Source organism: Aquarana catesbeiana, linkage group LG06, assembly GCF_042186555.1.
Source record: "Aquarana catesbeiana isolate 2022-GZ linkage group LG06, ASM4218655v1, whole genome shotgun sequence".
Taxonomy (NCBI): Eukaryota; Metazoa; Chordata; class Amphibia; order Anura; family Ranidae; genus Aquarana; species Aquarana catesbeiana.
This window is the reverse complement of record NC_133329.1, coordinates 164,795,808-164,810,941: the sequence shown is the minus strand read 5'-3', so window position 1 is coordinate 164,810,941 and position 15,134 is coordinate 164,795,808. Positions and strand designations below refer to the sequence as shown.

At 42.8% G+C, this 15,134-nt stretch overlaps 1 protein-coding gene across 1 annotated transcript in view; it reads left to right on the top strand.

Annotated features, from left to right (window-relative positions):
• Nucleotides 1-15,134, top strand: part of XYLT1 (xylosyltransferase 1) — a 656,093-nt gene that overhangs the window by 457,137 nt on the left and 183,822 nt on the right. The window contains exon 5 of the mRNA XM_073591126.1: nt 9,939-10,019. Within this exon, the coding sequence (XP_073447227.1) occupies nt 9,939-10,019 (81 nt within the window). The remainder of the gene's footprint in view (nt 1-9,938; nt 10,020-15,134) is intronic.

Genomic DNA, 15,134 nt, shown 5'->3' with positions numbered 1-15,134 from the left:
AAATAAAAACCGCAGAGGTGATCGAATACCACCAAAAGAAAGCTCTATTTGTGGGGACAATGTTGCGTTATCGCACAATTGTCATTCAAAATGTTACAATGCTCAAAGCTGAAAATTGGCCTGGGCAGGAAGGGGGTGAAAATGCCCGGTATTGAAGTGGTAAGGGGAACCCCATGCCAATTTTTTTCCCCCAAAATCCATACGGGTAAGGAAAGGGGGGGACGAGCGAGCACCCCCCTCCTGAACCATACCAGGCCACATGCCCTCCTCATGGTGGGTGCTTTGGGGCACCCGCAATGAAGGCTAACCGCCCACTGCCTGCTCTGTCACCTGACAGTTCTTAAAGAAGTAAGGGGCTGAGCCACCTGGCGACATCACCTGATGGCACCGCCCCATGTGACATAACAAATCGGTGCATGCTGGGTCGATGATGTCACATGGAGCAGTGCCACCAGGTTACGTCGCCAGGTGGCCTTGCCTTTTACCTATTCAAGAACTATCAAATGGCGAAGCAGGCAGTCAGCAGTTAGAGGGAGGAGCTTTTTCTTTTTTCAGGTTCGGCAGGGGGTTGGGCCTCGTGATTGATGATGGATCTACATCGGGGACATTGTTTTTTATTTTTAATAAAGGAATTATCAAAAACTGTGTGTACCCTATACTCATTCACATGGGGGGCCGGGATCTGGGAGCTCCCTTGTTAAAGGCGGCTTCCTGATTCCAATAAGCCCCCCGCCTCCAGACCCCCACAATCACAGCCCTGGGTTGTGGGGAAGAGGCCCTTGTCCCCATCAACGTGGAGCAGAGTCACCCCCCCCATGTTGAGAGCATGTGGCCTGGTATGGTTCAGGGGGGGCACTCGCTCATCCCCTCCTTTCCTGGTCTGCCAGGCTGCATGCTCGGATAGGGGTCTGGTATGGTTTTTGGGGGTATCCCATGCCATTTTTTTATTTTGGCGTGGGGTTCCCCTTAAAAACCATACTAGACCCAAAGGGCCTGGTATGAATTAGGGGGACCCCCAAGCAGTTTTTTTCACATGTTTCTATTGCCTGCAATGTTTTTTTTTATTCAGCTGTCAGTGGGGAAGCCCCTTGACAGCTGATTACTCATCCGTTGTTAAGGACTCAGCGGCCAGCTTCCCGGCCCACTCCTTAACAACCAGCTATTCACAGTTCCCTCATTGGGCAAAACCTTGCACCTCACCAGTAGTCAGATGCATTGCTTGAGCCAATCAGGGCTTAGAATGCACTGTGCAGGTGCTCGGTGGGCAGCCTGTTCGCCCATTTGGCAAACACCCCAATTTGCAGGGTGCTCGGCAGAATGTTTGCTCCTTGAGCACCCCACCATGCACTTTAATCTGCACAGTGCATTCTGAGGTTGTTAACCCCTTCCCGACCGGCGCACGCCGATGTACGTCGGCAGAATGGAACGGCTGGGCAAATGGACTTACAGGTACGTCCATTTGAATTCCCCGCCGTGCCATTGCGTGCGTGCCGCCGGGATACCCGCGATCGCCTGACGGAGAGGACGAATGGGGAGATGCTGATGTAAACAGCATCTCCCCGTTCTGCCTAGTGACAAGTGTCACTGATCTCTGCTCCCTGTCATCGGGAGCAGTGATCAGTGTAGTGACACTGCTAGCCCATCCCCCCTACAGTTAGTAATCACTCCCTAGTACTGACTTAACCCCTCCCCGCCCCCTAGTGGTTAACCCCTTCACTGCCAGTGTCATTTACACAGGAATCAGTGCATTTTTATAGCACTGATTGCTGTATAAATGACAGTAGTCCCAAAAATGTGTCAAAAATGTCCGACATGTCCTCCATAATGTCGCAGTCACAATAAAAATTGCTGATCACCGCCATTACTAGTAAAAAAAAAAATTATTCATAAAAATGGCATAAAACTATCCCCTATTTTGTAAACGCTATAACTTTTGCGCAAACCAATCAGTAAACGCTTATTGCGATTTTTTTATACCAAACATATGTAGAAGAATACGATCGGCCTAAACTGAGGAAAAAAAAATGTATTTTTATATATTTTGGGGGGATATTTATTATAGCAAAATGTAAAAAATAATGCGTTTTTTTCAAAATTGTCGCTCTTATTTTGTTTATAGCGCAAAAAATAAAAATCGCAGAGGCGATCAAATACCACCATAAGAAAGCTCTATTTGTGGGAAAAAAAGAATGTCAATTTTGTTTGAGAGACACGTCGCACGACCGTGCAATTGTCAGTTAAAGTGACGCAGTGCTGAATCGCAAAAAATGCCCTGGTCAGGAAGGGGGTAAAATCTTCCGGGGCTGAAGTGGTTAAAGGGGTTGTAAAGGTTTGTGTTTTTTCATCTTAATGCATCCTATGCATTAAGGTGAAAAACCACCTGGCAGTCACCGGCCCCCTAGCCCCCCGTTTTACTTACCTGAACCCTTGCATTCACACGGCGGGAACGTGCTGTCTCTCTCTCCATGGGCTCCCGGCTCTTGATTGGATAGATTGATAGCAGCACAGCCATTGGCTCCCGCTTCTGTCAATCAAATCCAATGACGCGGGCGCCAAGGGCAGGGCCGAGTCCGGCATTTTGTGTCTATAGACGCAAATGCTGGACTCGGGAGCGCACCCGCAAGGTAACCCCCTCGGGGAGGGGCTTCTCCAAGTGGGATTATCAGATGTGGGGAGGAGCCACGAGAGCCAGCGGGGGACCCCAGAAGAGCAGGTTTGGGGCCACTCTGTGCAAAACGATCTGCACAGTGGAGGTAAGTATGATATATTTGTTATTTAAAAAAATAAATAAATTTCCCTTACAATCACTTTAAGGAGTGGCCTGAGAAGCCGGCCGCTATGTGTCCTTAACAACAGATGAGTCATCAGCTGTCGACGGGTTTCCCCGCTGACAGCTGAATGAATTTTTTTTCTAAGGCGATAGAAAAATTAAAAAAAAAATGTCATGGGGGTCCTACAGATCAAAGTGAACATACAATATGATATGCTTGTAAGCACAGCTTCCCATTATACCTCTGTTTCACGCTCAAAATCAATGTTCTCTACCTCATTCTTTCATTGGCACCTACAGCATAAATTATGTTAGCCCCACACTACAGCCCTTCAAAAGCCTTTGTATCAGAACTACAAGCAGGACCAGACATTAAATAAAACTAATAAATGATTTTTATGCAATTGCTGTTTAACTGTGCCATTGGTACTGTTGATGCCAGTAACAATGCTGCTACAGAAAACAGGGTAGCAGATGTTATTTTAACAGCTTTGATGTAACAGAAAGCAACGGTAAAATTGACCCCGGTGTTTGAAAACATGCCCTGTAAAATTTGGAAGAAAGGTGGTACCATGGCAACATGATTTATGTATATGTGGAGCAACAATGTAAAAGAAAGGTCCACCCAGATTATTTTTTCTGGGACTTTCTGTCATCTTCTGCTACTGCTGCTATACATCATTAGTGTGTTATAATATTGGGAAATATACAATATATTTGGCTTTTCAAGCTCTAAAAGTGCAGTAATTTCCAGTATACGTTTTCGGAGAAAAACATCAAGGAAAATCCTTTATGAGTCATTCCTAAGTTTTTAGTACTAAATTGCATCTTCTCATGCCTTGGAATGCATAGTAGGAACTTAGCTATTGAAACTATTTCATGTGGAAGGATTGCTAAGTAAATTCAGTAAATGTCCATTCATCTCAGTAAGATAGAGAACTACCCAAGCATAAAATGTGGAAATCTGCACAGCTTTCTATACAGAGGAAGATTTTTCCCTATAGTTGCCAAGTGGAGATGCAAAGCATGACCCTGAAAGGCATTTAAGCTCACATGAGTAAACAAGGAAAGAGGGCCTCACTCGTCTCAACTCATCAATTTACGAATTATAGTGGGAGGAAATATCAGCTCCTACTGTCTAAGTTAATAGTTAACAGATCATTTATTAAGTTGCTAATTTTATAGTTTGGCCTTACACTGTAATTTCCTTTAAAGGGAAATTACAGTACTGAAGAAATAGCCTGCAATGTATTGTTTGTGTTTAAAAATGTGACCTTATTATCCATTGAGATACACAGATACAGTTGGGTCATACTGCAACATACAGGGGGGTTGGGCATTGGCAAAAAATGTAAGCCAACTTCCATTTAACACCCCTTCTACTCTACTCTATGCCTTTTTTTGCTTGGGTCCTAGGAGGTTGAAGACCTTTTTCTTAGCTCTGTTGACTAAAGTCTGACCTTTTTTTTGTTAGGCTTTCCTTTCTTGGATGTTTTCCTCTAGAACTTCAATCAAGATTCCTTGCTCCCCCTGAGCTTCTTAAAGTGGAAGTCCACCTTAACACAGTACTTAAATTTCTCCCCTGCAATCATTAATTAGAGCTAAATTCAGCCTTATATCTCAAAATGAAAAAATCCCAGTTTTTCTTCCTTTATTTTGCAGAATCCAGTGTCGTCACATGACTTTGAATCTACTTCCTGCTGAGACTAAAATCAGCCAGTGGGTGTGGTTACTGAAAGCTAGTGACATCACTTCCTGGGAGGGACACTGTTCAAGTGTAGCCAGTGGTGTTTACAGGATAGGAGGAGCTAATCATAGGTTCCTGCCTAGTGTTCTCTTATTGTACATCCTAATTCATGAGAAAATGAAGAAATAAAAAGCCCAATCCACACAGGATTGGGGATAGGAGGTGCAGTGCACATATACAGTATAGCTGTGCACAGGAGAAGGGAGCTGGACACAATTAGGGGGGGGGGGGGCTGTCAGTGTAGCTGGAAGTCCTCAGCAGTCTCAGCTCACAGTCTACAATGATCATAGTACAGGCAACCACTCTGTTTCCACTAGTGCGACTTGTCATGCGACATTGGATGCATAAAGTCACATGAAAAAGTCACAGCCCATTGATTTCAATGGCACCCGTTCCCATCTATGCGACTTTGAAAATCAGTGACTTTGAAAAGGTACCTGCAATGCTTTGATGCGACTTTGATCCAGAGAGTGTAAAGTTAGATTAAAGCTGCACCCAAAGCTGCACTCTAAGTTGTGCAACTTTGTGGTCGCAATAGTGGAAATGTAGCCTAAGGCTCCACTAGCATGAATCGTCATGCAACTTTGGACATGTAAAGTCACATGACAAGTCACAGCACTTTGATTTTAATGGTACCTATTCCCATGTATGCAACTTTGAAAATCAGTGACTTTGAAAAGGCGCCTGCAATGCTTTGATGCGACTTTGATCCAGAGAGTCTAAAGTTGGATCAAAGCTGCACTCAAAGTCGCATGAAAGTCACACTCTAAATCGTCCAACTTTGGGGTTGCAATAGTGGAAATGTAGACTAAGGCTCTGTTTCCACATGTATGACTTGTCATGCGACTTTGGACATGCAGTCGCATGACAAGTCACAGTCCATTGATTACAATGGCACTCGTTCCCATCTATGTGACTTTGAAAATCAGTGACTTTGAAAAAGTACCCGCAATGCTTTGATGCATCTTTTGATGCAACTTTGATACAGAGAGTGTAAGGTTGTCACACTCACACTCTAGCCTTAGGCTACGTTTCCACTAGTGCAACTCCAAAGCTGTGTGATTTAGAGTGTGACTTTGAGTGCAGCTTTGATCCAACTTTACACTCTGGATCAAAGTTGCATCAAAGTAGTGCAGGCACCTTTTCAAAGTCGCATAGTTGCGAACGTTTGCCATTGAAATTAATGGGCTGTGACTTGTTATGCGAATGTATGTGTCCAGAGTCGCATGACAAGTCGCACTAGCGGAAACGGAGCCTTAAACTCAGTACTCACATGTAGCTCCCTCAGCTGGGCATGTGCCACTCCATGCACATAGTGCCCATCACAGTGCCATGCAGAAACAACCATGTGGTTGTACACTGTAGAAAATCTGAACCATGCTGCATTGTAATCTATATTACAGTTTCTAACAGACAGAACATACTTCCAAAGCCTGCCCTCACCTACCCCCCCCCCCCTTTCAGGAGAAACTGCTGGCCAAAAACGAGGCAATGAAGACAGGAGGAGATCTGAGAAGGAGGGATGGGGCGGGGCTGGGCAGGTCTAGGCATGTCTGTCTAAAAATGAGAGGAGGGATGGGGGTGGGGGCGTGTATCAGAGAAGGACAAAATTTTCAGGAAGTGAGAGGCCCCGATGCAGAATTCAGAAATAAGGAAGCAAGGTTGTCCCTGAAGAACAGGAAGAAGCTGATTGTCTATCTTTGATTAGACTTTCTAAACTTGGCAATCAGCTATACAGAAAATGAATAATGTCAAAGATAAAGATATTTTACATTTAATTAATAGAAAAAAAATCATTTTTGACTGGACTTCCACTTTAAGCTGGTCTCTATAGCAGCTATACAGATTGGTATTTCCTCATCACTAGTTTTAGAGGCAGTACCCAGTCCCTGCTGGACTGGACATGCAGGGCTAGCCTGGAATGTGACCCTTGGGCAGTGAACTTTGCAATGTGATGCTTTTCAGACCTAAGTATACTGTGTTAGTTAGTCGCAGAGTGCTTTCACAGCCCAAAGCCGGAACACAGCCCCAGGTATGACCCTGTCTCTGAACATTTGCTTATTGTGTAAGGCCAGTTGGGCTGAAGAGCTTTATTTACACTTCCCAGCTCCTGTTTAAATACTTATCATTGTCAGTTCACAGTAGTAGGGTTGAGGCTGAAGGACTAAGTGTTGATGCTTAAAGGAAACACCATCATTCTTATGCTCCTGAAGCACCGTGTGCATCTCACCAGCACCAGCTGCCTGAGTTTGAGAGTACCAAGAGCCCTAAATCACATGGAGGCTCATCGCATTACTGTTGTGCGAAGGTAACAGTTGTTTACTAAGACACAGGGAGGGCAGTCCTGATTATATGTTTGACCTTAGTCCCTCTAGTGCAGTGGTTCTCAACCTAGGGGTCGAATGACGATTTGCTAGGGGTCACCGAATCCTGGGCTGTTCCTGAAGCCCTCACCGCTCTCCCAGCTTTTTCATGGCTGCCCAGCAAGGCTGTCCCTGAAGGCTGTGGCCGCCCAGCCACCCCTTCAGTTCACGGCATGGCTGGGGGGCAGAGACTAGAGGTCAGCTGATTGGTGAGGAATGTAAAGTGGGAGGGGCTAGAGGAGACCCTATCTCCTGATTTCGGCATAGGTGTCACTGCTGTGAGACACCACAGAGCTGGAGACACAGTGGAGCCAGAGACACAGTGAAGCTGGAGACACAGTGAGTAACACTACCTGTGATTAGAGTTGCCATTAAAAGTCCCCACTACAGTTCTCAGATCAGCAGATGACCTTGATCAAGGGCACCTAAGTTGGCTGATCAGAACTCCCCCCAGCACTGCCACTGATCCCATCCCCCCCACCAGCACTGCCACTCATCCCAACCCCCCCCAGCACTGCCACTGATCCCACCCTTCACCAGCACTGCCACTCATCCCATCCCCCCCACCAAGGAGTAAAAGAAGGAATAAAAATAAAGAATACATGGAAGGGAGAGGAAAAGAGGACGAGGAACAAAGAAAAAGAGAGAGAAAGAACAAGAAAGACAGCTAGAGAGAGGTGGGGGGGACCAACAAATTAGGATAGAGAGGGAAAGAAAGAAAAACAAAGAGAGAGTGGTACATCTAAAATGTACCATACAGGGTTTTAATGCTGTACAAGTGGAAGGGACTCAGGGAGCGCTAAATGTCCGTGGGTTAGAGCCGCAAATTACTTGTGTTGTCTTGGGTGCTGACAAACCACGCTTTGAAAATGTTACTGTCAGGGGTCCCCACAACTTGGAAATTTTATCAAGGGGTTGCGGCTATTTTATTTGTGTAGGTATGCTGTGTGAATGGAAACACATAACAAACATATACTGAAGATTTAACTGCAAAAGTGGAAATACACTTTAAACCCTACCCTACACTATTCCTTATGTACCTTTGGATCCCCAGCCAACAGTCGAGTCCACCCCTTCTCCCCAGTCAGATTGCAGTGGGGGAATTTCCTCCCAGGATGATTTCTCTTGTGTTCTTACTGACTTTCTCAGCTCTCTCATTCAATGGCTTGGGGTCTGGACCCTACATAGGACATACATATTGTATGTTTTGCCCAGGAAGTCTCTTCAGGTGGATATCCCCATGCCTTGGGTTCCAGTCTGGCTTCCCAGAGCAGATAGTTCCCTTCTCTTCAGAGATCATGTCTTCTCCCAGATAAGATTCCATTGTATATCTCCTAGGTGTTGCAGTGTCTTCCCTACTGGGAAGTAGTGTGAGTCTTTCCTTCTAAGTGATCTGGTCTCTGCACTGGACATTGCTAAGAGTACTACTCTCTGCAGCACTGTCGCTCCTAAATATAATGCTTTGCAATCTGTCCCTACTCCAACAGCACCTTGGTGCTTTTTATCATCTGCATGGCAGGCAGAAACCATCACTGAAGATCTCTGTGCCCCACAGGACTATTAGCAGGTAACACAAGATGGGATGCTGTTGCTGTATCCTATCAAGGATAAGGAACATCTGGAGGAACATCTTGAGACCTGATTATCTGGGCATAGATCCTCTTTTTGGGGTTGTCCAGCAGCCCTATGAGGAAGGCTGCCCTGAGATCTTTCCTTTCATTACCCTGATTAGGTGAATGTACTAATTAGTGAAGCCATGTTTCCTGCTTCCCACCTCAGGGCTATAAAAGTTTTGCTGGATTGGGGCAGTCCAGAAGATTCATAGAACCATGTTCTGTGCTCAAGGTTAGACAGTTACTACAGAGTTCTTCTGTCAGACCCCAGATATACCTTTGGGTGCTGATGTTTTTTATGTTCATCCCCTTTTTGTCAATCTTGGGTTTACAATATACCTTTCTCCCTGCCTACCTTTGTAGGGATGTCAGGCTGACTTTATACATAAACTTGAGTTCTTTTTCGGTTGTTCCATTGTGATGATTCTATCAGTCTTGGATTACCTGTATTAGCAATAGTTGGCTGTCTGGCTAGACAGCATCTTTTTTTAACATAGAAACAACTTAACTGACTTCTAAGGGATAGGATTGGAAGGTTCGGACTTTTCTGTGTAGACTGGACTAGCTGGTCATTTTTTGTGGACCTGGTTTTGTCCGAGGTTTCCTCTGTAGACGTATTCTCATGGTGGCTTTCCCCAGAGTTTTTTGTTTGTTAACCTCGTCATATTTTTGTCTGTTCTCACTTAAAACTGTAGTTTGGTGGGTTGTTGGTTCTTAACCTCTCTATGGTTCAGACGCAGTGTTCTTTGGGTGGTGTGGTGTTGGAGTTTTTAAGAATCAGGTTGATGCTCTGTGACCTCCACTTGGTTGTTGGCAGTTTCCCCTGATATGCAGTGGGCTTTACCTCATCTGTTTCAGATTCAGAGATGGACCTTCTGGTGGTTCTAGTTTCAGTGTCCTCCGAATATCCTTGTTTAGGTTTAAGCATTTTTCCTAAAACAAGATTACCATAGTACTAACTGCTTAAACATGTATTCTAGTGACTGTGCTGTTTTCTCACTTTAACCTCCTGAATGTCACAGTTTCAGCTCTTAACTCATTCATTTTACAAGTTCTTCAAGGAATAGCAATATATTGTCTTTATATTTTACAATGTACACTTACATACTATTCAAAAAGTCTGTAGTATCTGTGGAAACCATTGATCTCTTTAGAATGTACAGTACAAAAGCTGAAGAACAGATCTACAAAGCTTTTAAGTGTTATAGATGTTACAATAACTTGTAATGTGTTTCAAGGACAACTTCATTAGGGCATTCATAATGGCAGCCTAATTGGTAGTGAAACATTCCATAAATCATCATTGTGTTTACAAGACCAGCAATGTGCTTGTCTCGTTCTAGTTTATTGCAACCTTGTAAACTAATAGGCACCGCCAATAAACATCAGTAAGCTCCAAGTAGGAAGTTCTTTGACTTTATCTTTTGTATCTTCTGTTTCTACAGGACAAATGACCAGTTGGTGGCTTTCCTCTCTAAATATCGTGATATGAACTTTTTGAAGTCACATGGAAGAGATAACGCAAGGTAATTCTGAGTGATAAGTTACTAAACTATACTAATACTTTTTGGATTTGTCTTCAGTATTCTGATTATAAAAGCTTATGCATAGAATAATTTGATTGGGTGGCAGACAACGCCGCTGCCAGACTATATTGGCTTTCATTTTTTGTCTGTGATTTTAGTATGATACTAAAATCTTGTTTTTTTGTTTAAAAATAACAAACATGTTATACTGTTTTGCACAGAGCAGCCCAGAACCTCCTCTTCTCGGGTCTCTCGCCGGCGCTCCTGGCCCCTCCCTCCTTCCGAGTGCCCCCACAGCAATCAGCTTGCTATGGGGCATCCAAGCCGAGCTGCTGCTCTGAGTGTCCATTTAGACACTGAGCCGCGGTTCGGCCCTACCACCTCTTTTTCCTCATTGGCTCATTGACTTTGATTGACAGCAGCAAAAGCCAATGGCGCCCACTGTGAGTCTTTCGGGAAACATCACTGGATCGAGATGGGGCTCAGGTAAGTATTAGGGGGGCTGAGGGAGGCTGCTGTACACAGAAGGTTTTTTTTTTTTTATCCTAATGCATAGAATGCATTAAGACAAAAAAGCCTTCTGCCTTTAGAACCACCTTAAATTAATCTTTTCCACTAGAAAGTACAAAAATAATGTGTGAGAAATGGGCTTCTTCATTATTTTTAATTTTAAACAGTATAAGAGTGGAGAGCAACTGATGGGAAAAACCATTAATGCAAGTGGAAATCAAAAAGACCGGCCTGCTTTTTATTTAAAGCCATACTAACTTCATTAATAACTGTCTTTCTTATTTTGTTTAATGCAAGTATAAATATAAACTAGTTTGTGTTTTAAACCTGGCGGTGCTTTGACACCTGTTCGTGTCTCCTTTTTGGTCTTATTTTATCAAGGGTTTAAAATTTACAAACATTAGATGATAAGGCCCTTCCCACAGTAATATCATGCCACACCTCTAAAGGTAACAGGCATTGCTAGTGTGCTATGCTGTATTATGAGGAACATAGAAGACTATAGATCGCTACAAGGCAATAAAGATCAGAGGTATGCTGTCTTTTTTGTGATGATGTGTTTGAATAATAATCCCCTTTAGGCCTCTTGCACAAGGGAGTGCAGAGCAGTAAAACAAAAAAAGAAAACTTTTTATTTGAGTGCAGTAATTTACTCGCATACACGTGTTTACTTGTCAATAAGCACGTTTACATGAGTATAAATGAGTATATTACAATACTGGCAATGAAGAATTTTACTCCTCTATAGTCGTCTATACACCTACGCACCTTTTCTCGCCTATACAGTACTCAACATTACTCTGGTCTTTTGGCCCTTTGAGTAAACCTCAGCAGTGAAATTATGACGCCCGTGCACAATCGGCCTTAAGCAGGCCATATATGGTCGAATTTCATACGAATTTTCTTTTCAAAATCAGAAAGTTTTTTTCTTTTTGTAATCCGATGATGCCACCAGTGATTTTCGAAATTTGGCCGACCAAGCCTTCAATTTCACCTCATGTTGCTACAAAAAAAGAATTTTAGTGGGCGGGAATCTTCTTTTCGCTCTGTAAATTTTCTTTTCTTATTACATTTCTCGCAAGATTCTCCCATCATTGATTAGAAAATCGTTCGTTTTTCCAAAAATTTCCAACATGTCCGATTCCTCACATTTGATTTCCGCATGAAAATCGGACGTTGTTGCAGCCCACTAATGGTGCAAAATTGGTACGAAAATTCTTACGAAATTCGAACCGTGTATGGCCGGCATTAATGTGGCCTACAAGCTTCACAGGTAACTACACACAGCTGTGCAAAGAATGATTCTGCATGGTTAACAATTGATAAGCATTACCATTGGTGCTCACTTCTTTAGCACTTATTTTTCTGTAAGTATCACACACTAAACAAGGCTTACAAACTGCTAACCATTTGTGAATGCTCCCATTAGTGCAAAGCAAGTTTTATTACCATTTACATTTCTTGTATTTATTGTACAATTATTGGAAGATTGATATGTCAGTTAGAAATACTGAATACACCTTTTCAAGCTTGGATTGTCTTAACCACTTCAGCCCCAGAAGATTTTACCCCCTTCCTGACCAGAGCACTTTTTACAATTCGGCACTGCATCGCTTTAACTGACAATTGCGCGGTCGTTCAATGCTGTACCCAAACGAAATTTGCGTCCTTTTTTCCCCACAAATAGAGCTTTCTTTTGGTGGTATTTGATCACCTCTGCGATTTTTATTTTTTGCGCTATAAACAAAAAAAGCAACAATTTTGAAAAAAAAAAATATTTTTTACTTTTTGCTCTAATAAATATCCCCAAAAATTAAAAAAAAAATTCTTCATCAGTTTAGGCCAATATATATTCTTCTACATATTTTTGGTAAACAAAAATTGCAATAAGCGTATATTGATTGGTTTGCGCAAAAGTTATAGCGTCTACAAACTATGAGAAAGATTTATGGCATTTTTAATTTTTTTTTACTAGTAATGGAGATGATCTTTGATTTTTAGCGGTACTGCAACATTGCGACGGACAGATCGCAGACTTTTGACACTTTCTTGGGACCATTGGCATTTAAACAGCGATCAGTGCTATAAAAATCCACTGATTACTGTGTAAATGTCACTGGCAAAGAAGGGGTTAACACTAGGGGGTGATCAGGGCCTTAATTGTGTGTTCCCTCACTGTGTTATAACTGTGGGGGGATAGGATTGACTAGGAGAGGAGACATATAGTTTTTCCTACTTAGTAGGAACAAACAATATGGCTCCTCTTCCCTGATAGCACAGGGATTTGTGTGTTTACACACACAAATCCCCGTGCTGGTGCTCGTGCAGCACTCCCTCTGGTAAAATGGATGTACCCATACCGGATTTCAGCCAGTGGAGCCATTCTGCCGCAGTATATCTGCGTGAGCCGGTCGGGAACCGGTTAAAGTAGTTGTAAACCTTTGGGTATTTTGTAATAAAAATAACAAACATGCCTATGCTTACCTTCTCTGTGCAATAGTTTTGCACAGAGCAGCCCCGATCCCCCAAATCCTCTTCTTCTGGGGTCCCCCGCCGGCCCTCCAAGCCCCTCCTCTTGATCAGGTGCCCCCCACGTTAAGCTGCTTTGCCTGGGGGCACCCTTACATGCTCGTTCACGAGTCCACAACCAAAATCTCACATGTAGTTTAAAGTTTTTATAGACATTAGTGAGTGGTTAGATATGTATGAATAATTTTACCATTACACAGTGTCTTTGAAGTCAGTTCCTACCTTGAACGGAAATGCTTTAGTTACATTATTGTTTCTATTTAAGCATTGGACACAGGAGTAAGGAGCTCCATGGAAAAAGTTTGGGCTTTAGCTTATTTTGTAAGAGCTCAAAAAATGTTTTCCAACCTGTCTGATAATTTTGTCCCCTGAGAATATTGTTCAAGATTTTCAGGCACTACCCCAAACACATTAGATAATCACCAGTCTTGCCAAAAATGACCTTAGTGGAGGACTGTAATGTAATGGCTTTAGTTACCCTCAAGCTGAAAAGTCTAAAGTAATCTAAGAAACAAATATTTATAGTGTGATGAGCTTTGAAAGCAGCTTTGTTAACCTTGATAACAACTTAAAAAGCTTTAAAAATTATTCACAAAAAGAGGCACATACCTACTTTTAGTTGCCATGCTGCAAAAGTCACCACCTCTTTGGCCCCTCTAGGGACCCCAAATGTGTGAGAATCCAAAATGCTGACCACAATAAGGTATCAGCTTATAAATAGCTTTTTTATTCTATGGACAAAAATGGCAGTATAAAATTAAAATCTCCAGACATTGATACTCTTTGAGACCTTAAAACTGAATTCCAACCTTACCAGCCTTGCATAGTTGAATAGGCTCCACTCCTGTAGTGAAATTTCCTACTCTGCTTTCACTATACACAGTCAGCTTTTCACACTTTTCTTTATAAACTGCAGAAAATCACATTAAGCCTCTCCTAGTTCCTGGCTGATGGACATCAAGCCCATTTCTCCATCCTTACTATCTCTGGCCCGTCCTTTTTATTCATTGGATTTCAGTACATTCAGTCATGGAGGAGTCATGGATTACACGTGGGTGTTATCTAGAGTGATCTGCATGCAACTGCAGCCTGCCTAGGAACACCCACTCTTCCAAACTAACAACCACACATGAAGCCATTTTGGTATTTGCATAATTCCTCCATGGAGGAGCCTACTTACATCAGGGCTTTGCGCTCTTGAGGGAGATACAGAGGCAGGGTCTGTGATGTTTCCAGAAAGCCACGTACAGCACCCTACTGGCCGCTTTCACCAGCTGTGATCTACCTGCATAGCCCATTCAAACAAAGTGACAAAGAATTGATGTCGCTGGATTTAAAGTAAGATATGTGATAAAAAACAGAAAGTTATTTTTAACCTCCCTGACAGTTTTCCCGAGTGTGGCTCTGGGTTAAATTTCAGTACCATTAGCAGTAACCCCGAGCCACACTCGGGATTGCATTGCAGGATTCTGGTGCAGGTTACTTACCTTGTCCCCAGGATCCTGCGATGTTCCCCCGCTCTGTCTGCGGGCTGTGTCCTCCGCCCAATGCCTCTGTGTGTCGGGCTCCGTTCCCTGTGAGCGTTGCGACGCATGGGGATGGAGTCTGGCGGCAAATTTAAAAAATTGAAAATTACAGATTACATTACTGTATGAAATCATTTCACATCCCTTTTGTCCCTAGTGCTTTGTCCAGTGCCCTGCATGCAGATATATTATATATACTGTTCTTTCTGACTGGAAACTTGAGATTGTCCATAGCAACTAAAAAGTGTCCCTTTACATCAAAAGTAAGACCAGCTAGAAAACAGCGATAGTAAATTAGAACACTTGCAGAATTGAGCGATAGTGAATCATGGGGAAATTAATTTTATTATTATTATATTATTATTTTTATAATTATTTATAGTTATTTATTATATTATAATTTATGATTTTGTGTTTCAAACTTTATCATACCCGGGATATCTACTAGACTCTTGTTTGGACAGATTTAAGTGTGTTATTGCTAAGAATTACAGGCCTACAATATAAAACGCCAAATTTCTATGCAAAACAATTGTACCGCTTTGAGACG